Raw genomic sequence first — 21279 nt, forward strand, 5'->3', positions numbered from 1 at the left:
GTTAAAAGATGATTTGAAGTCCAAAGACAGATTCCTTTCCTGGTTCCAATGGTTACTCAGGACTGGTCTGGGCCAAATAATCTCAGCTGTCCACGCACCAACTGGACCCCTAGGAGATGTGCTATGAAGAATTAGGCCTGACCCAAATCATCTGACTCCAATGACTTAGCAATGACTAATGGCCCAACCAATCAGGGAGCTCTGTTTCCCAAAGACTGCCACACATCCTAACCCTTTCACTGGCAAATGAATAGGAAAAATAAATCTTTCCATTTAGGCTTCATTTTCCTTTCTAGCTCTTAATATCTTACAAATAAATTCCTGGAACACCTATCTGTTTCCTCCATTTCTAAGGGTCTTTTCCTTTGTCAACCCCTCCTACATAATAAACTGTTCCCAAAACACCTCTTGTATAACAGTAACTGTCCTTATGCAACCCATATTCTGGATTTTTAATCCCTGTTGGTTTGCATACAAATTTGTTAGACTCTTGAGAGCCCCTCTAGAATCCATCTCAATGGACCCATCTGCCCTCACCATGCCCTGTGCCTGACCCCACCTACACGCTCACCTTTTGTCAGCAAGTTCCCTCAGAGTCCCATCTCTTCATATTCAGTCCTGTTTGCTGCTTTCTGGTCTAGTCCTTCCCTCCCACTTTCCTCCCATCTATTCAATTCTTGCCTTTCATAGGCTAAGTCCTTTATGCAAAGGTTCCTTCAGAGGAAGCTTTCCATAGGGATAGCAGGAAGGCCTGGGGTGGAGGAAGGCAGTCTTGAAATCACCCAGGGGGAGGTGGCACTCAAGAAGAGATTAAGGGCGATGGGTTCCCAAATTGGAAGGAAACCACATACTTTGTCTGTTTGGGTTTACCTGGAGGAGAGTCCTTTCCATGGACAACATTGAGAACTAGAGATTGTTACATGATTTATTCTTGTCTAGTTAAACTTTGGTTTGATTCAACAAGTCAACAAATATTTGTTAAACACCTGCTGGGGGTATCTGGTAGTCCAGGAGGTATTAAACTTACAGAGCTAAATTCAGACCTCTGGCTTTGAGGAGGCTACCCCTAGAGGTTATGAACAACAAATGAACAATCACAGAGCTTTCAAAAGAAATGCATGTGTGTGATAGCAGAAGCCTACAGAAAGTCAGAAACATTTAGAGGATCCAGCTGGGCTTCCCGGAAAGGCTGTCCATGTCCTACTCCACCTGCTAACTCACAATCGTGGTTGCAAACCTGGCTGGGACTTTAGAGAATGGTACGTGAACAACAGAAGAGGGAGTCTGGTGGCTCAGGTGGGGTGACAACCAGCTCTTGCATGGCTTAAGACCTCAGGCACACAAGGCACAAAAGAGTCTTTTCCTTCTCCAAAGCTCCAAATTCTCTGGTGGAAGCCTCTAGGAATGAGGGAGGAAAGAGGCAGGGAGCTACAAGCACTGTAGCAAAGAAGGAAAGAGTAGGGCTGAGTCTCTAAAAGTGTAGAAACTCAGCCAACTAAAAGCTGGAACATGGAGAAGATAACGCTGATTCAAAACAGATAATTAAAGAGGCAACTGTAGGAGGCAGAGTTGAAAATCTGAGGCTGCCTGATAAGTGGGTGAAGAAAACCCAGCACCCTAAGAACTTGACTGTACTTTGCAACTTGACTTCCCTACTTGCTCCTCCCTCTGCCTGCCACCCAGTCCTCCACAAGAGCTGGGCTCTGTGCCCCCAGAGTCACACTTTCTTTGTGGAGAATGAACATTTAGAAACAAATTCATCTGGGCAAGCAACCACTGATAAGCAGCTTTCCTTCAGGGTGAATGAGACTGGCATTTGAAGTAGCCTGTTTGGTTGGATTCTAGAGGAAGGTGCCCCTTCTGTCTACAGAAAGCCCCTGGTGCAGCTCTGACACCCTCCATTCCTTTATTTAGAAACAAGGCCACAGGTCCTTGCTCTTTTATGCTGGCTTATTCTGGGACAGAGAGGGACCTTACAAGGACTGAAGTTAGTTTAAGAGAATAGTTTTTGGAGTAAGGCACTCCTTGTTTCCAAACCTGAGTTCTGCCACTGAGCTAACCAGAGGTCCTCACACAAGCTCATTAACTTACACAAGCTTGTTCTCTCATTTGTAAAACGAAGAAAGCAGTACCTCCATCATACGGTGATTTTGCAGATTAAATAGGATTAATGCACGTAATGCGGCACTTGGGAAATAGTAAGCAGCCCTAAAAAAATGATGATGATGAATTTTTATATGCAGGCTCATAGAGTGTATCAGGATTTTCTGAATTATTTCCAGCTCACCCTAATGCTTCACTCTTCCTCCAGATTCTGTTATCTACTGGCTGACTGACAGGGTCTTCCGAGCATTTATCAATGTGATTAGGAACAGTAATTCTGGAAAGTACTCTCAAATTATTTATCTAATTAAACAAGCAAACCTTTTTAACCCAGACACCCTAAATCTCTGTAGCTTGTCTCTGCTGATTTGGTCAGAACAGCTCAGATGGTAGGGAAGGGCTTTCCGGGTGGAAAAAAAATAAATTAGCTGTCTGGAAAACAAGGACCTCTGAGTTAAAAAAAGCCTCACTAAAACAACCTGTTTACTTTGCCATGGTGTCTCACATTAGTTGGGACTGGGAAAATCCAGGTTACTACCCAGCAGGAGTTCCCTCTAAAGACAGAGACCGGCAAATATCATATTTGATGCTTAAGAGCCAAATCAGAAGTTCACTCTTCAAATAATGAAATCACTAAACAGTCTATCACATTATTTGTTTACTAGTAGACTGATTTTCTCCAGGGTTGGAACTATATCAAATTCATTTTTCAATCTCTGGTGCTAGACATTGGCTGTCATATACCTGGTACCCAATAAATGTTTTTTGAATTGAGCTGAAAAAGCCTGGAATATTCCCTTTATCACAGCTACCTTTTTGTAATGTTTCCAAGCTCCTGAAACATCTGAGAATCAATAACTCAATTGTTAGGGGAATATTAATGTGGTTCAGAGGCTTGGAAACCTCATTGTCTATTACAAGATGATAGTAACTTTGGTACCAAGGAGAGGAATCCCTGATAGAGTGACCCAAATATCCATTTTCCCTCTTCTCATGTCCTACAGAACCTTTTATTCTCCAGGTACCTAAAAATCTTTATACATTTGTTTGTTTAAATATCTGTTTCTTACAGGTAGAATGGGCCAGAATTTACCAGATTTATTCTGTTATCCAAGGGTAATTACGAATAGCATTGCCTTTCACTCTAAAAAGTGTCCTGGTTTGGATGCTAAATCATATGGGCGCTTTACTTCTGGGAGAGCTCATCACACATCTTTGAGCTGCCCATTCCTGCCTCCACTAAAGTCTGGGCACTACGCCTGCCCAGGGCTTTCTTCTATAGAGGCAACTCCCTCAATCATTGCATTCAGAAGCTTTGGGCCCATTCCTGAAAGGACTGGGGGGAGAATGTCAGTGGAACAACAGCAACAAAAATCAATTCGCTAAATTCAATTCTCTCCTTTCTTTTTATTTATTTATTTATTTATTTATTTATTTATTTATTTATGATAGTTACACAGAGAGAGAGAGGCAGAGACACAGGCAGAGGGAGAAGCAGGCTCCATGCACTGGGAGCCCGACGTGGGATTCGATCCCAGGTCTCCAGGATCGCACCCTGGGCCAAAGGCAGGCGCTAAACTGCTGCGCCACCCAGGGATCCCTCTCTCCTTTCATCTCAGGTCTCTTGCAAACACTAAGAAACAAAGGATCCCAAATAATTACAATCCCATATTTGCTGAAATCTAGACGACATGCCCATTTGAAAGTTCTAATCTAGTAATTAAACTGAAGCTTCTCAGGTTATACTGCACCTTAATAACAGAGCTTATTTTGTGAATATCAGCTAAGGCTCCTAATGTGATTTGGAAGAAATGGACAGACAAAAATTAAAACGTGGCTGGTCAAGGTAATCCAAAAGTGCAATTCATTCAGTAAATAACAATGGCACTTTAACAGTTCTTTTTACTAATAGGATGTAATTGTGCTTGGCTTTAATTTCTTGTAATGGTGGAACTTTTAGGGACGTTTGGCTACATCACATTTTGGTGCTTCCATAAACCCCAGTGGAAATTAAATCAGCTCTGTGATTGCTTATTTCTCCTATTTAGTCACATGCCTGCCTCATATCAGCAAAATGGTAACTACTGTCTACCTTAATCCAAGATACTGCAGGAGATTTAAACAAAATTACCTCCTGTGCCCTTCTCTCTGCAGATCTCCCCATTTGTAGCTATCAAATTTTGGCATGCTTGCTGGGATGCAATCTTGTTTGAACAAGCAAAGTAATTCTCATGTGAGACTTGAGGATACTCTGTACTGTAAATTCTAAATGCACCCATAATTCAAATTTAGAAGAGGGTTATGGGTTGGTAAGAACACAAAGAGTATCAAACCTTTTAAGAATTTAACTTTTATTTTGTGCTACCAGCTTCTCCTTTCCCCGATTCTAGGTGGACATACAAGTTTTGAGGTAGGGAACCTATTGCCACATACAATGAAAAATAATTAGTCATTAGTCTAGTACATTTAATCTTCAGTTCCTTACCCTGAGCAGGTAAAATATTTTAGCAGAACTTGACAACAATTTTTTCACATTGTAGGTAGTAAGCTCATGCTGCGAATGAGCTTGCAAATCACACTGCAAATACAGTACTGCAGACTGACCTGGTTTAAAATACATACAACATTATTAACCAGCAACACTGCTAGCTGTCCCCTAACCTAATGCTTTACCTCATCAGTTATATTAGAATCCGTAATCACCTAAGCATATGACTGCTTAAAATTGAGAACATTCCCAGACTCCTATGTGGCCAGGTGTTACCACATAAGGATGTTATTATTTTTTCTCAAAGATCTTATTTATTTATTCATGAGAGACACACAGAGAGAGGCAGAGACACAGGCAGGGGCAGAAGCAGGCTCCATGCAGGGAACCCAATGGGGGGCTTGATCCTGGGACTCCAGGATCACACCCTGAGCCGAAGGCAGGTGCTCAACTGCTGAGCCACCCAGGTGTCCCGCCACATAGGTAAATTCTAATAAAGGGGTTGGAAGTGTTATGTGCAGGTTTCAGGAACTTCCATCAAAAGACATCTGTCATGTGTTTCTTATCTGTCCTTTTTCACTCTTTTCTCTTTCCTCCTGACTTGAATAAGTTGATGGCTGGTGCTAGAGCAGCCAAATTGGACTGTGAGTTGAACTAAGGCACAAATGCCACATTTTACAGCATCAAAAGGAAAGGAGCATGTATCCTTGAAGTCTTTGTGGGACAGTGTTGCCACACTAGTTCTAGACTGCCTACTTTCAGACTTTAACATGATAGAGAAATGAAGCTCTATCTTCTTTAAGTCACTTCTATTTTAAATCTGTATTTGGGCAAAATACTTTCCCAGCTAACATAGACACTAATAACAAAACTCTTATTCACCTATGATCTAAGACTGTATTTTAATCTTGTTAAGAAAGTGTGTTCACCTAGGCCAGGCTAAAATTTAGATATTGGATGACTGGTTTCCAGCTTACTATAATTCAAAGATATTGTGTAGTAGTAATACATTGCTAGTTAAAAGCTCGCTCCAGGACTATCTCAAAAATATTTCTAGAAAATATGCTGAACAAAATCCTGTAAGAACCACCCTAAATTTTCCCTTGGGGTTCAGATATTTGTTTTTCCAGACAGATTTGAAAGTCACTCTAGCCTGGAAGCCATTGCATTGGTCCAAAAAGTGGTTTCCCTGCCATGAAGAAGAACACTCATTTTGGGGAGGTTCTCCTTTGGCCCTTTCCCCCACTCATTTTTACCCTTGAATACATGAATGTTTACATATTTTTTTCTGACTCAATAGTCTCTGAGCACATTGCTCTTGTTAAATCATTAAAAGCTGGAGGGTCTTTTCAAAATTCTTTCTATGATTTATCATTTAAAGCCAGTGTTCTCTCTTCCTGCAAATCCAACAGCTTTAAAACTAAATTCTTGCAGATCCAAGTCATGTCTGAAAGGTTTATAGAATGACATACTGTGGTCATACGGTCAGTGCACAAATACCTCTACGATCGTACAATATTTTAAGGCAAAACAGTTTTGTAAGCTCCATGAGGTTATAGACAATGGCCCACTTATTTATTACTAAATCCCCAGCTCCTGGAAAACTGCCCCATGACATAAATCTGTTGAACAAGTAAATGAGGAATCTGCCTGGTGTAGTAAAACTGTTATTTTCACATATTTGAGGCCCATCTCTGTGTGCACATTGGATGTACACAAAGCCTCCTGGATGATTTTGCAGTACTGTGCATCTATATTGTGCACCACAGTCACCAAGGGACCCATTTTTCATAAATGGCTCCAGCATCACACTCTCCTCCTCCAGACTATTGCTGCTCATTCTAAATCCCTAAAGCTCTGTCATTTTCACTTAGATCCCCCAATACATAGACCTATTGTTGGACATACTTGGGTGGAGAGGAACATGCATGCTCAAGCTCCTTTTGAGAAGAAATCGCGACTGTCAGAAACGTGTTAGTTATCAAAATTAGCTCCATAGTTTATGAAACATAAATCTCAGTTCTAATGTGTTCATAGCAGTGTAAACTTGCATTTTAAAAAATTAAGCTAGGGAATAAAAATGGCTATAAGAATCATTTTGGGAGAGACCTACCATTATCTGTCTCAGTGAAGGGACAGCTGTGGTGTGTATTAGGATGGTTCCCTATGGGACTCCTGCTCTCTAGAACCCGTTCAGCATCACCTGTGCGCCTCTACTTCTCTACTGCTCCCTGACAGCTAGGAAATGTCACTAAAGAGAAATTCCTTCAGGCTTTCAAAACCTAGAATTCTCTGATTACAAAAAGGAAAATAGGATCAAAAATACAGAAAGACAAGATGTTCTATCTGTCCCAGTGAATGCCAGCTAATGGTAATGCCATTGATAAGTTCTCTACACAAATAGGATTTATTAATTAAGAGGAATCTCTATTTGTATTAACTCATCAAATTGCCCTAAAACCAGTCATTTCACACATATTGACATAACAATGTTTCTTTGCAAAAGTTAAAATGTTAGTGATAATGACTTTTTTTTTCAAGATAATTCAGCTGCTTCTTCTACCAGTTTCAGTATCAGTATCTGGGTTAGAATTTGAAGTATAAGGTATAATAAATAAGTTATCCTGAAAAATTCAAAGGCAACCAGATGCTCGAAGCTATAACACAGTTATAAGAAAAGTGTCCTTGTTCTAGGAGCTACACGCTGGAGAATTTGAAGATGGAGGGCCATGATGTATATAACTCTCTCTAGGGTGGGTCAGAGAAGAAAAATAGTGTGTGTGTGTGGGATGGGGTGTAGGTGTGTAAGTAAACAAGGAGAGAGTGACAAAGCACATGAAGGAGGACATTGAAAATGGTGAGGAATAGATACATGTGTTCTTTTAAAAAGTATCTTATGTATTTAAGAGAGAGTGAAAGAGTGAGAGGGTATGGGAGCAGGCATTTCTCTATGAGGCATAGAGAAAGAAGCAGCCTCCCTGCTGAGCAGGGAGCCCAATGTGAGGCTCAATCCCAGAACTCAGGGATCATGGCCTGAGCTGAAGGCAGACACTTAACCGACTGAGTCACCCAGACACCCCTGCATGTGTTCTTTGTATTATCCATGAAGTTGTCCATTAAGTTTGAAATTATTTCCAAATAAAGCATTATTTAAAAAGAGTTCAGAACAGTGACAGTAAATAATTACATTATTTCATATTTTAGCATTCTTTGCTACCCCCACTATGTATACACACCTCATACACACATAGATACACATAAGTGACACTCATTGTACTTTCTTGCCTATGTAATGAGTATTAGCACAGTACATAGTGGGAAATTCATCTTGCTATCTGTTCATGTATTCAAGCTCTAAGTGATTCTAAGAGACCTTGTAGACAATGACCTGATTTTTAGGACAATGATTTTGAAGATGTAATGTCCTCCCTTATAAATGAAGCCATACTTCATGATGTACTCAATGCACTGAATGGGAAAAATATGCAGCCAAGAATACTCTATACCACAAGAATACTCTATCATTCAGAAAAGAAAAAGAGATAAAGAATTTCCCAGACACACAAAAACTAAATGAGTTCATGACCCATAAACCAGTTCTGAAAGGAATACCAAGGGGACTCTTTGCATGGGGAAAGAAAGACCAAGAATGACAAAGACTAGAAAGGAAAGAGAAAATCTCCCCAAACAATGGCAAAACAAGTAATAAAGTGGCAAATAAGTATATATCTATCAATAATTACTGTGAATGTAAATGGACTAAACACTCCAATCAAGACAAAGTGTGTCAGAATGGATATAAAAACAAGATCCACCTATATGCTGCCTACAAGAGACTCATTTTATACCTAAAGAAACCTGCGGATTGAAAATGAGGGGATGGAAAAACAATTATTGTGCAAATGGAAGTAAAAAAAAAAAAAAAGCTGGAATAGCAACACCTACATCATACAAACTAGATTTTATGTAATTAATTAATTTTTAAGTATGCTCCATGGCCAGCATGGAGTCCAATGTGGGGATTGAACTCACAACCCTGAGATCAAGACCTGAGTTGAGCTAAAAAATCAGACACTTAATTGACTGAGTCACCTCGGTACCCCCAGAGAAGCTAGATTTTAAGCCAAATCCTGTAACAAAGAGATGAAGAAGGGCACTATATCATAATACAGGGGACAGTCCAACAAGAAGATATAACAATTGTAAATATTTATGCTCCCAACATGGGAACACACAAGTATATAAAACAATACCAAACATAAAGGAATTCATTGATAATAATACAACATTACTAAGAGACTTTAACACCCTACTTACAGCAATGGACACATCATCTAAGCAGAAAATCAACAAAGAAACAATGACTTTGAACAACAAGATGGACTTTACAGATATATTCAGAACATTTCATCCTAAAGCAGCAAAATACACATTCATTTCAAGTGCACATGGGACATTCTCCAGAACAGATTACATTCTAGGTCACAAATCAGGTCTCAACAAGTACAGAAAGACTGAGATCATAACATGTTTATTTTTTTTTACCACAATGCTATGAAACTTGAAGTCAAGCATAAGAAAAAATTTGGGAAGACTACAACATGCTACTAAAGAATGAATGGGTCAACCAGGAAATCAAAGAAGAAATAAAAAGGATATGGAAACAAATGAAAATGAAAACACCATGGTCCAACACCTTTGGGATGCAGTAAAAAGTGGTCTTAAGAGGGAAGTATATAGTAATACAGGCTACCTCAAGAAGCAAGGAATTCTCAAATATACAACCTAACCTTACACCTAAGATAGTTAGAAAAAGAACGAACAAAGCCTAAAGCCAGCAACAGAAGGGAATTAATAAAGACTAGAGCAGAAAGAAATGACATAGAAACGAAAAGAATGGTAGTAGAGATCAATGAAACCAGGAGCTGGTTTGAAAAAATTAATTTGAAAAACTTAATAAAATTGATATTGCCAGACTTATCAAAAAGAAAAGAGAAAGGACCCAAATAAATAAAATCACAAATGAAAGAGGAGAAATAACAACCAATACCACAGAAATACAATGATAAGAGTATATTATGAAAATTTATTTATTTATTTATTTATTTTTTATATTTTGAAAATTTATATGCCAATAAGTTAGACAATCTGGAAGAAATGCATGAATTCTTAAAAGCATATAAACTACCAAAACTGAAATGAGAAGGAAGAGAAAACTTGAACAGACCCATAACCAGCAAAGAAATTAACTCAGTAATCAAAAATCTCCCAACAAACCGAAGTCCAGGGCAGATGGCTTCTGGGCAATTCTACCAAACATTTGAAGAAGAGTTAATACCTATTCTTCTCAAACTATTCCAAAAAAATATAAATGGAAGGAAAATTTCCAAACTCATTCTATGAGGCCAGCTTTACCCTGATTCCAAAACCAAAGACTCCACTAAAAAAAACAACTACTGGCTAAAATCCCTGATGAACATGGATGTAAAAATTCTCAGCAAAATACTAGCAAACTGAATCCAGCAGTACATTAAAAGATTAATTCACCACGATCAAGTAGGATTTATTCCTGGGCTGCATGGTAGTTCAATATTTGCAAATAAATCAGCGTGATCCACCACATTAATAAAAGAAAGGATAAGAACCATATGATCCTTGCAATAGATGCAGAAAAAAGCATTTGACAAAGTAAAACATCTAGTCATGAGAAAATCCCTCAACAAAGTAGGGCTAGAACATACCTCAACATAATAAAGGTCATCTATGAAAAACCCACAGCTGATGTCATCCTCAGTGAGGAGAAACAGAACTTCTCCTCTATGGTCACGAACAAGACAGGGATGTCTACTCTCACCACTGTTATTTAACATAGTACTAGAAGTCCTTGCCTCAGGAATCAGACAACAAAAAGAAGTAAAAGGCATCCAAATTGGCAATGAAGAAGTCAAACTTTCACTATTTGCAGATGACGTGGTACTCTATATAAAAAACCCAGAAGCCTCTACTGGAAAATTGCTAGAAATTACAGAGAAATTCAATACAATCACAGAATATAAAATCAAGGTACAGAAATCTATTGTGTTTCTATATACACCAATAATAAAGCAGCAGAAAGAGCAATCAAGGAATCGGTCCCATTTATAACTGCACTGAAAACCATAAGATATCTAGGAGTTAACCTAGCCAAAGAGGTAAAGGATCTATATTCTAAAAACTACAAAAAATAAAGAAAAAATTGAAGATGACACAAAGAAATGGAAAAACATTCCATGCCCATGAATTGGAAGAATATTGTTAACATGTCTCTACTACCCAAAGCTATCTACACATTTAATGCAATCCCTATCAAAATACCACCAGTGTTTTTTTTACAGAGCTAGAACAATCCTAAAACTGGTATGAAACCACAAAAGACCCCAAATAACAAAAGCAATCCTGAAAAAGAAAAGCTAAAGGCATCACAGTTCTAGACTTCCAGACTTAGACTCCGTACTAGGCTATAATGACCAAGACACTCACTATATTACTAGCACAAAAACAGACACATAGATCAATGGAACAGAATAGAAAACCCAGAAGTGGACCCAAAACTATACTGTCAACTAATCTTTGACAAAGCAGGAAGGAATATCCAATGGAGAAAAGACAAGTCTCTTCAGCATGTGGTATTGGGAAAGTTGGAAAGACACGCAGAAGAATGAAACTGGACCACCTTCTTACATCATACACAAAAACAAATTCTAAATGGATAGAAGACCCATGTGAGACAGGAATCATCAAAACCCTAAAGAAGGAGAAAGGCAGTAACCTCTTTGACATCAGCCATAGCAACCTTTACTAGGTATATGTCTCCTGAGGCACAGGAAATAAAAGCAAAAATAAACTATTGGGACTTCATCAATATAAAAAAACTTATACACAGCAAAGGAAACAATCAACAAAACTAAAAGACAATGTACATAATGGGAGAAGATATTTGCAAATGTCATATCTGATAAAGGGTTAGTATCCAAAATATGTAAAGAGCTTATAAAACTGAACACCTAAAAAACAAATAATCTAGTTAAAAAATGGACAGAAGACATCAATAGACATTTTCTCAAAGAAGATATACAAGAAAAGATGCTCGAAATCACTCATTATCAGGGAAATACAAATTAAAACCACAATAAGATACCACCTCACACCAGTCAGAATGGCAAAAATTAACAAAGGAAACAAAAGGTGTTGGCAAGGATGCAGAGAAAGGGGAACTCTCTTATACTATTGGTGGGAATGCAAACCAGTGCAGCCACTGAGCAAAACAGTATCAAGGTTCCTCAAAATTAAAAAATACAACCACCCTATGATCCAGCAATTGTATTACTAGGGATTAGCCCAAAGGATACAAAAATAGTGATTCAAAGGGATACATGTACCCCGATATTTATAGCAGCACTTTCAATAATAGCCAAATTATGGAAAGAGCCCAAATGTCTAGCGAATGATGAATGGATCAAGAAGGGGTTTCAACTTGACGGAATGAGCACTGGGTGTTATTCTATATGTTGGCAAATTGAACACCAATAAAACTATTTTTTTAAATCAAAAAAATAAAATAAAATAAAAGCATCTAATTTTGGCAATTTTTTGATGGTCTTTTGAGCCAAAGTGTATTTATTGCTTGAACACAATCATAAAGAAAGAAATTCACAAATTAATTAATTAATACAAAAAAGGAAGAGGTTTCATATACATTATATTTATATTTATATTTAATGTAATATTAACTTGGCCATCAAAAAGAATAAAATCTTGCCATTTACAACGATGTGGGTGGAGCTAAAGAGTATTATGCTAAGAGAAATAAGTGAGTCAGAGAAGGATAAATAAACACCATGTGATTTCACTGACATGTGAAATTTAAGAAATACAACAGATGAACATATCAGGGAATTAAAAAGAGAGGGGCAAGCCAGGAAATAGTTAACTATAGAGAACAAGCTGAGAATTACTGGAGGGAAGATGGGTTAAATGGGTGATGGATATTAGGAGAGCACTTGCTATGATGAGCCCTGGGTGTTATATGTAAGTAATGAATCACTAAATTCTATACCTGAAACTAATATTACACTGTATGTTAACTAACTGGAATTTAAATAACAACTTGAAAAAGAAATACATGAGGCCACCCTTTTGTCCCTTTGGATTTGGATAACACTAGCCCATGGCATACAACTACCTGAGAACATACCCTGGAAAAAGACAGCTGAGGCATATTGCCTAAACCACAGGATACTGAAAATTTGTCCAAAACTGACTAGTTTGGACTGCTGACTTCAAAAGTGCTGATGAATACAATGAACATGGAAGAAGTATGATTTATTCTGAACACATTTACTATGATTGATGGCCCCAATTTGGCAAGTTAGGTCACTCCCAGTGGAGATGAAAGTTTCACCGCCTTGCCTCTTTCAACATTCCTGTTGAGACAGATTTCATTCTTACTGGCCAATATACTAATAAATCATGTATAATTTTCAGCATAATAAATTTATTAGCTACACTGTGGATCAATGCTATACATAATATTCCTGAGTCAACATGAGCTCTTAATTAAATTTCCTTATTACAATGCCTCTGGAAATTTTTCTTCAGACTACTAAAATTCAAGACATAAGTCTAGGTTTCAACTAGTAATCATGCTAGTAATTTTTCTGAGATGGGCCAGGGCCAGGGCCAGGGTCAGGTTAGGAAGTGATCTATTATGAATGGCAGGTTATAAAACAGATATATGCGATCAAAACCACCATAATGGACTGAAACCATTCTAGGCCTCAAGTTATTCTGACACCCAGAGCAGTAAGTAAATTTCAGTTATTCCCTTACAAATATAAGAGATAAAAGATGGCAGTGGTGTGGGGAATGAAAAAGAAGGAAGTTAAAAATAAGTGAGAATAGGACAGTACTAGTTCTTCAGTACAAAACTGAAATCCTTATTTTAAATGAAGATCATTCAGAAATACAAAAAGAGCAGTGAGGGAGTAAGAAGCTAATTCTAAGGTAACTCCAAGGAAGAGGTTATTTAAATTAAATATCTGACCTGGATTATGTCCAAAGCTGAAGAGTTTTGTTGTCATTAATGAAGAAACATAAGAAAATATGTTTCTCTTGGTACCTACCAAGAAAGAAGGAAAAAAGAAGGGAAGATAAAGAAGGGAGAAAGAGGAGAGAGAGAGAGAGAGAGAGAGAGAGAGAGAGAGGAGACAGAAAGAGAAGAGAGACTGATAAAGATGGCAGCTAGACATCTTGGTGATCATTTCATAATATGTATAAATATCAAATCACTGTTGTACATCTAAAGCTGATACAACATTGTATATCAATTATACTTCAATAAAAAATAATAAGAGCACATAGGTGGTGCAGTTGATTAAGTGTCTGACTTGATTTGGGCTCAGGTCATGATCTCAGGGGGGTGGGATCCAGCCCCTCCTTCGGCTCAGTGCTGGGCATGGAGCCTGCTTAAAATTCTCTCTCTCCCTTTCCCTCTGCCTCTCTTCTCCATCTCTCTCTCTTTCTCTCTCTCTCTCACACACAAATAAATAAATAAATCTTTAAAAAAATTATAAATAAATAAATGCCACAAGGAAGAAAAAAATACTGTATTGATTATCTGAAAGTGGCTAAGGGAATAAATCTTACAAGTTCTCATCACAAGCAAAAGAAAAATTTGTAATGATGTAAGGTGACAGACTGTCAACTAGACTTTAATGGGGGTGATAATTTCACAATATATACAAACACCAAACCATTATGTCGTACACTTCAAGTTAATATAATGTTATATATCAGTTATATATCGATTAAGAGCAAAAACAAAGAAACAAAATCTACCGAGAAACAAAAATCCAGCTTTAAGATCCCAAACTGTCAGGCTGTCAGGCCCCCTTCAAAATATAAAAGTTTGCTTAAATATATTAGAAAAGCCTTTTCCTTTTTTAAATTTTATTAGTCAATTAGTAGGCCAATCAGCCAGTGTGACATTTCCATCCTTGGTACTCTCTCAAGTGAACTTGGTGGGCTACCATCAGAAGGCCCTAGCTGAGCTCCCATTGGTCCACTGGGTGCTCTAGGTGCTGGCTACACTACACAGCCTCTTAGAAAAAACCCACATAGCCTGATGCAGATGCTGTGAAAGTGGAGTTTGCTGTCAGGCCCTATAAGCTACACATGCTCCAGTATTTTATCACAATGAACCCGATGGGAAATACCTAGGAACAGGCCATAAATCTATTGGCAATGGATTTTCAGTATCTTGCACAACACAGTGATTTGTTAATATAAATTTGGTCTCTTTAAAACTAGTTTAAAATAAATAAAATAAATAAATAAACAAATAAACAAACAAATAAATAAATAAATAAAACTAGTTTTTATTCCTCTTAAAAATGCCAATAAATAATCTTCTGTTTACCAAAACACTTTTTAAAAATGTATTTAATCAAAGAATCAGTAACCCATGAATCAATTCCTCCATTAGTGATAATCCCTTCTCCATGCTTAGTTGTTTTTTTTTTTGTTTTTTTTTTTAGGTTTGTGTCCTATCTTCCCAACATACAGCCTGACTTACAAGATTAAGGAGCATTTCAGTTGTAAAAATGTCCACAGGGTGCCCTACTTTTATAAAAGGACATAAATAATTAAGTTTTACTAAAGAAAAAAAACCCCAAAACATTCTATGCTTGCCTTAAAAACTGATTTCAAGTTCACTTATACCCAATTTTCATATTTTGACGGTTTTGCTTCTCTCTGCACATGCGGTTCCTTTCATTCCTGGTTACAAAGAATAAATGCAGTCTGTCACATGTGTAATGCAAATAAAATATCACAAACTTTTCTTTGCAGAATAAAAATTTTAAAGCTAAAATTTCCTTGGAAAATAAGATCAGGAAATAATTGTCAAGAAAGTGTACATCAATAAAATATTCTGCCAAAGAGTATCATGTACAATGATAACCTAGAAATCTTGTTTCTTCCTTTGACTCATACTGTTTTAATCATATGACATCATGCATATCAATATTTGAAAGCTATTAGCTATTGGGACATTTCTACATAATATTGTCCTTAGAATCTATGTCTTGGGATTCTCTTATAGAGAAAGTCCATTTTATACCAATTTGTTTTGTTCCTTGGCAACTAGATATCCTTTGATAGGATCTGAGAATTAATATTCCTATTTCATAAAGAACATAAGAGAGATCCAAGCATATGATTTCAAAAGTGGTCTCTGTCCAAGTTGTCCCAATTTTTCCTGTGTGCTTTACAGATTTTGTTCTCATTCACCATGAAAATGGAAAACCATTGATTTCTTGATTCATTCAACAAATATTTATTGAACATGAAGTATATACTAAACACTGGATAAGATGTTGGACACAAACAGTCCTAGTGTGCCCCTCTGATAAGGGCTCCAATAGCACATACAGAACACAGAGACATCTAACTTGGTCTGGGGGTTGGAAGGCTCCGTATACGAGGATATTCCTGATACATCCAAAAAAGGGAGGAATTAGGTGCAGAGAAGAAGGAGCATGGGTGGAGTGGGAAGAAGGAGTGAATAGCTGGGGAGGAGTCCCCGACAGAGAGATAAGGTGGACAAAGGTGCAGAGTCATAGGAATACAGTGCACATGTGCAGTAGAGAGTGCGTGTGAATGAGACTGGAGAGAAGGGCCGGGGAGGATCGTGAAAGATCAATGACTAGTGAAGGCAGCTGGTCATGTCCCCAAGTGCTGGGGAAGCATGGAGAGATTTTTATTTATAAGACACTGATTCTTCTTTTTCTTTCTCATTCTAAGGAGGACAGAAGAGACAATATGCCTTTATGGAAAGTGAGTTGAGAAAACAGCTACAGGTTGCTGAAAAGATATAAGATCAACATCCTGTCCCAATGAGGACTTTTTCTTTCTTTTTTCTTTTTTTTTCAATGCACTAAGTCATCACACACCTTACTACATTTTTGGTCTCTATGAGGATATTGAAATATTGACTAGGTTTTCTGATATTCTGGAGTCTGAATGTCACTGGAGGGATGAATAAACAAAACAGATTGGATTCATATGGGTTTGCCATATGACACATTTTTTTCCACGTAAGATAGAGGAAAAACTGATTTCATTCAGTTTCCTGCCTTATATAGGTTAAAACTAAAGTCAGTGCTATTATCCCTCTGCCTATTCTGTTGTATTCAAATTTGATGTGGGATTGTGCTTTTACGGAAGAAATAATTTAATACCTTCTGCTACCTATTATTTCTTTTTTCTCATGGGTTTTAACTTTAAAAAGAAAAACATGGACTTTCTTTTCTTTGCGAAAACCCACTATTTTTAGACTTCAAGAATTTTTTAAGGTATCAAATAAACATGATTATTAATTTATCCTAACCACATTGTAATTACTTCTAAGTTAAGTATCTTGTAATATGTGCAATCTTCTATATTACCCCTAGATGGTCAGTTTTTAATAGCTCAAAAGTTACAAAAACTTCATTACAATTACCAAAATGAAGTTCTATTGTAGATTCTAGAGTGACAAAACATGAACCACACTGGCTTGAGGCCCAGAGCTTAAAACTACCTATTCACACTCTAGTTAGAAAATACCTGTATGTATGAAATACAAAATCTGAGATCTCTACAGAGAATTCTGAAATCTCAGTATCTTTGTTTATAAGAAAGTAAAAACTTGTCCCCACAGTAAAACTCATACTGCCATCACGCTGAGGTTCTCTTAGGATACAGATTTCATCTGAGTGAACACGGTTGTTGATAGTGGTAGTATATTTCACACGTGCTTAAGAAATCACTATCTATTCAGACAATGAGGACAGTGAAAGTAAAACACAAAAGTATTGTTTTGCTAGGAGCTGAATCTCAGTCTTCCTGCTTCATTCTTTGTTCATTTGTGCACTCACTTGTTAGTTTACTCATTCAAAAATATATATTGGACAATTTCTTTTTTTTATTGGACAATTTCTATGGCAAACACAGTGACAGGTGCTCAGTTCAATGATGATTAAAAACACATCTGGTTTCTATGCTTGAGCATCTCGCCTATGGAGTACAGAGTCAAAGAATGCTAACAAAAAATAGAAATCTTAAATCTGATTGTCATACGTAAAAATGCCACCCCCCAAAAAAAGACAAATTATCTTTTAGTCAGGAATGAAGACTCAATGCATTGAGGAAGATTACACATGTAAACAAATATAAATCTGAATGACTGATAGGTGATATAGATTTCAAAAAAGAAAGGGCTTTAGGCAGTAGGTCCTAGCTTTGGATTTGGGTTTCAAGTCAAGCCATGTGCCCTTGAGCCAGTTATCCAAGTCCTTTAAACCTCAGTCTTCTCTTCTGTAAAATGAGAATAAAACTGCCTTATTAGATAGTATGAGAAATTGGCTAAAGGTACAAGCACCTCATTAAATTGTAGTTATCATAATTGTTGTTTCCTGGAGTCATGGAACTTTTACATTGGAGGGAACATTTCAATTTTGTCTGGAAGACAAGCATAGTTTATCAGGCAGACAGAGTTTGTTAGGGTGTTCCAGAGAGAAGGAACAAAGTGTGCGAATTCATGTGACCAGAATTAAAGTGGTTTCTTGGGGGGAACAGCCAATGGATGGTGCAGGTGGAGCACAATGGCATCCAAATAATGGGTTTTTCTATCTTTTCTTTCCACTGATAAACATAGAAAAGCATTCTAAAAATCAGTTTAAATTCTTTCTCTTTATTCCTTCTCCATACCTCATAACAATGAAATACATACCTCTTTTAGAGTAACTCAATGTTAAGAGACTTGGTACAACAAGATTAGCAGATTTCACAGCATTGGACAAAAAAGAGAAACACAACTTGACAGCAAACATGTTCCATGTGAGGCTTGAATGCTCCAGCAGGTTTTGAAGAAGCAATTAAAGTGCTAAAACCTGGTTCAGAGGTATTTATCTGGTATTAGGTATTTATTTATCGGAGCTCCTACCATCATCCTTATCACTCTTTTATACCTAATAAAAAGCCATTTCTCAGTGCTTATACTATTTGTGAATTCTTTTCCAGGAAGGAAGTTCCTTTTTGAGGCAATGGGAAAGCCCTCTCCTTCTTCCCTGGGAGATTCCTGAGCAACCACCAGCAGTCACCGCGAACACACTAGTATTTGCATAGGTCTTCTTGTCTATGGCGCTTGAATGACACACACGTCCACATGGCCATGATAGCCTTCATCAAGACTCCACTCTTGGCACAATTAACCTGACCTGGTGCTGTTTCAATAAATAACTTTTCTCTGTTGTAAGGACCAAGGCTTTTAAAAATTAAAACTGTTTCTGATTTCTGAATATGAAAGTTTCTTTCTTCAGTATAGATTATTTGGAAAAAAGTGCAATGGGGTACATGAGAACAAAATTGAAATTCTACCATTAATTCATTCTACCATTCAGAGACAATCACTGTGAACGTTTTGATGTATTTTTGTCTAATCTTTTTTTTTTTTTTTCTCTTCCTAAGTTGATCCTTGAGAGATTTCCAACAGGGGAATTAGTAGGTCAAAAGGAATATACCTTTTTAAACCTCTTGATGTATACTGTAAAATTTTTTTTTAGAAAAACAATTTCTGCTTTTATGAGTACTGAGAATGTCACATGATATTCTAATCAACACATGAGAAATATGTAAAAACTTTGCAAATGTTATTTCTTTAATTTGTACTTCTTATTACAAGTAAGAAAGATCAATTTTATGCTATTTATATCATTTTCCTTTCCTTTCTTTTTTTTTTTTTTGAAGTATAGTTGAGATACAGTATTACATTACTTTCAGGTGATTCAACAATGTGACTCAATAAATCTGTGTGATCTATGCTATGCTATGACCACCACAAGTGGAGGTACCACTTGAAGAAAGACCAATTTTTAAGTTTATATTTTATTTTTTGCCAAGTCATATAGGTACAGAAGGAATTTAGTATTATATCAAGACTAAAAAAACCTAAAAATCTCCTGCACTGCCTCCTCCAACCCTTGTACATACAGGTACTTCCCCAAAGGTAGTCACTTTCAAATCTTGTAGCTGATGTATTTGCTATATTCTTCTATATCCCTCGATGACATACCTGTACTGCTATTTCTTAATACTTCAATTTTAGACATCCGTTTTTAATATTCAATTAGAAAATGAGAATTTAGGTTCTCATCTCTTCATACTTCTTATCTTCAATCCTTCTAATATACATTGTAATTTTCGATAGGTTGAGTTACTGTATTTATGTTAGTGGAACTAAGGAAACACTGTAAGTAGCTTAAACTATGTCATGTACTCAGATTAATTTTGTTTTCTTCAGAAGTTTTTGCTTTCTTTATAGTCGAGGATTCTTGTCTTGTTTGCTTCCTTAAGTGTCTGTAAATTTGTAACTAATTTAATCCCAAACTTTGCCCCAACTGAAAAGCTCTCCCCTTAAATGTGGTTCAAATGCATCAATAATTCTATCAAGATCATTTTCTTGGAGAAATATCTCCCAAAGCCCTTTTCTGATCTAGAATGGTTATTCTCTATGTCTGCTGCACATCTGTGACTTTGGGATGTTCCTTCATTATTTTCTGAATCATAATGTTTTTAAAGTTTATTCCCTTGTTTTGGTAAGCACATTTCCAGGAGCTTCCTGAGAAACTATGCATTTAACGTAAATTTTTCAAGGACATGCATCTTTGAAATTATATTTATTCTATGCTGATTCCTGCTTAATAATTTGGGTCAGTATAGAATTCTTGGTTGAATAATTTTCCAACCAAATTTAAAAGGTATTGTTTTGTTGTTCTCTACGTTTCATTGTGCATCTTAAGAAGTCTGATTACCTTTTGATTTTTTTTTAAAGATTTTATTTATTTATTCATGAGAGACACACAGAGAGAGAGAGAGGGGCAGAGACATAGGCAGAGAGAGAGAAATAGGCTCCATGCAGGGAGCCTGATGTGGGATTTGATCTGGGATTCCAGGATCACGCCCTGGGCTGAAGGCAGCACTCAACCTCTGAGCAACCCAGGCGTCCCTACCTTTTGATTTTTGATCATTTCTGTATAACCTGATGATGATCCTTAGAATAAGTCTTTTATAATCATATTGTGCTGGATGCTCCTGTTAGTGAGTTCTGGAAATTTGTATTCAATATTGCCTCCTTCTAGAAGTTGTATTATTTGGATGTTAGATTTCTTGGGCTGGTCCTCTAATCTTCTCATGTTTTTATTCTCTATTTTCTATTTCTTTGTCTTTTGGTCTATTTTCCTGGAGATATCCTAAAATTTATATTCTTTGAGGTTTCTTTTTTTTTCATTTCTGCTGTCATAGTTTTACTTGTCAAAAACTCTTCTTTTCCTCTGAATGTTCCCTTTTTATAGCAACCTATTCTTGTTTCATGGAAGCACTGCTAATAATACTGATAGATACACTATCAACTGTAACTCCTCTTATCTCTCTAAACATCTTTTGTAAGTTTTCTTCTTCCTCCAGCATCTGTACTTCTTCTAAGCTGGTCTTTTAAAATTTATTTTGATTTCCATCCTTCATTTGATGGATGATCAAGTGTTTGATAAATCTTATCTGGCTACTCATATTTAGAGTACTAAAAGTTGAATTGGAATCTCTGTTTGCAGGAG

The 21279-nt window shown here is 36.9% G+C and overlaps 1 protein-coding gene across 22 annotated transcripts in view; it reads right to left on the reverse strand.

Moving 5' to 3' along the window:
• Positions 1-21279, reverse strand: part of PDE4D (phosphodiesterase 4D) — a 1400346-nt gene that overhangs the window by 67906 nt on the left and 1311161 nt on the right. The window contains exon 1 of one of the 22 annotated variants that reach the window (XM_038530670.1): positions 13674-13743. The exons of the other annotated variants lie outside the window; for them this stretch is intronic. Within the exon in view, the coding sequence (XP_038386598.1) occupies positions 13674-13710 (37 nt within the window). The 5' untranslated portion in view covers positions 13711-13743. Of the gene's footprint in view, positions 1-13673; positions 13744-21279 lie in introns of those variants that run through there. 22 annotated transcript variants of the gene reach the window in all.

Source organism: Canis lupus, chromosome 2 (assembly GCF_011100685.1).
Source record: "Canis lupus familiaris isolate Mischka breed German Shepherd chromosome 2, alternate assembly UU_Cfam_GSD_1.0, whole genome shotgun sequence".
Classification (NCBI taxonomy): Eukaryota; Metazoa; Chordata; class Mammalia; order Carnivora; family Canidae; genus Canis; species Canis lupus.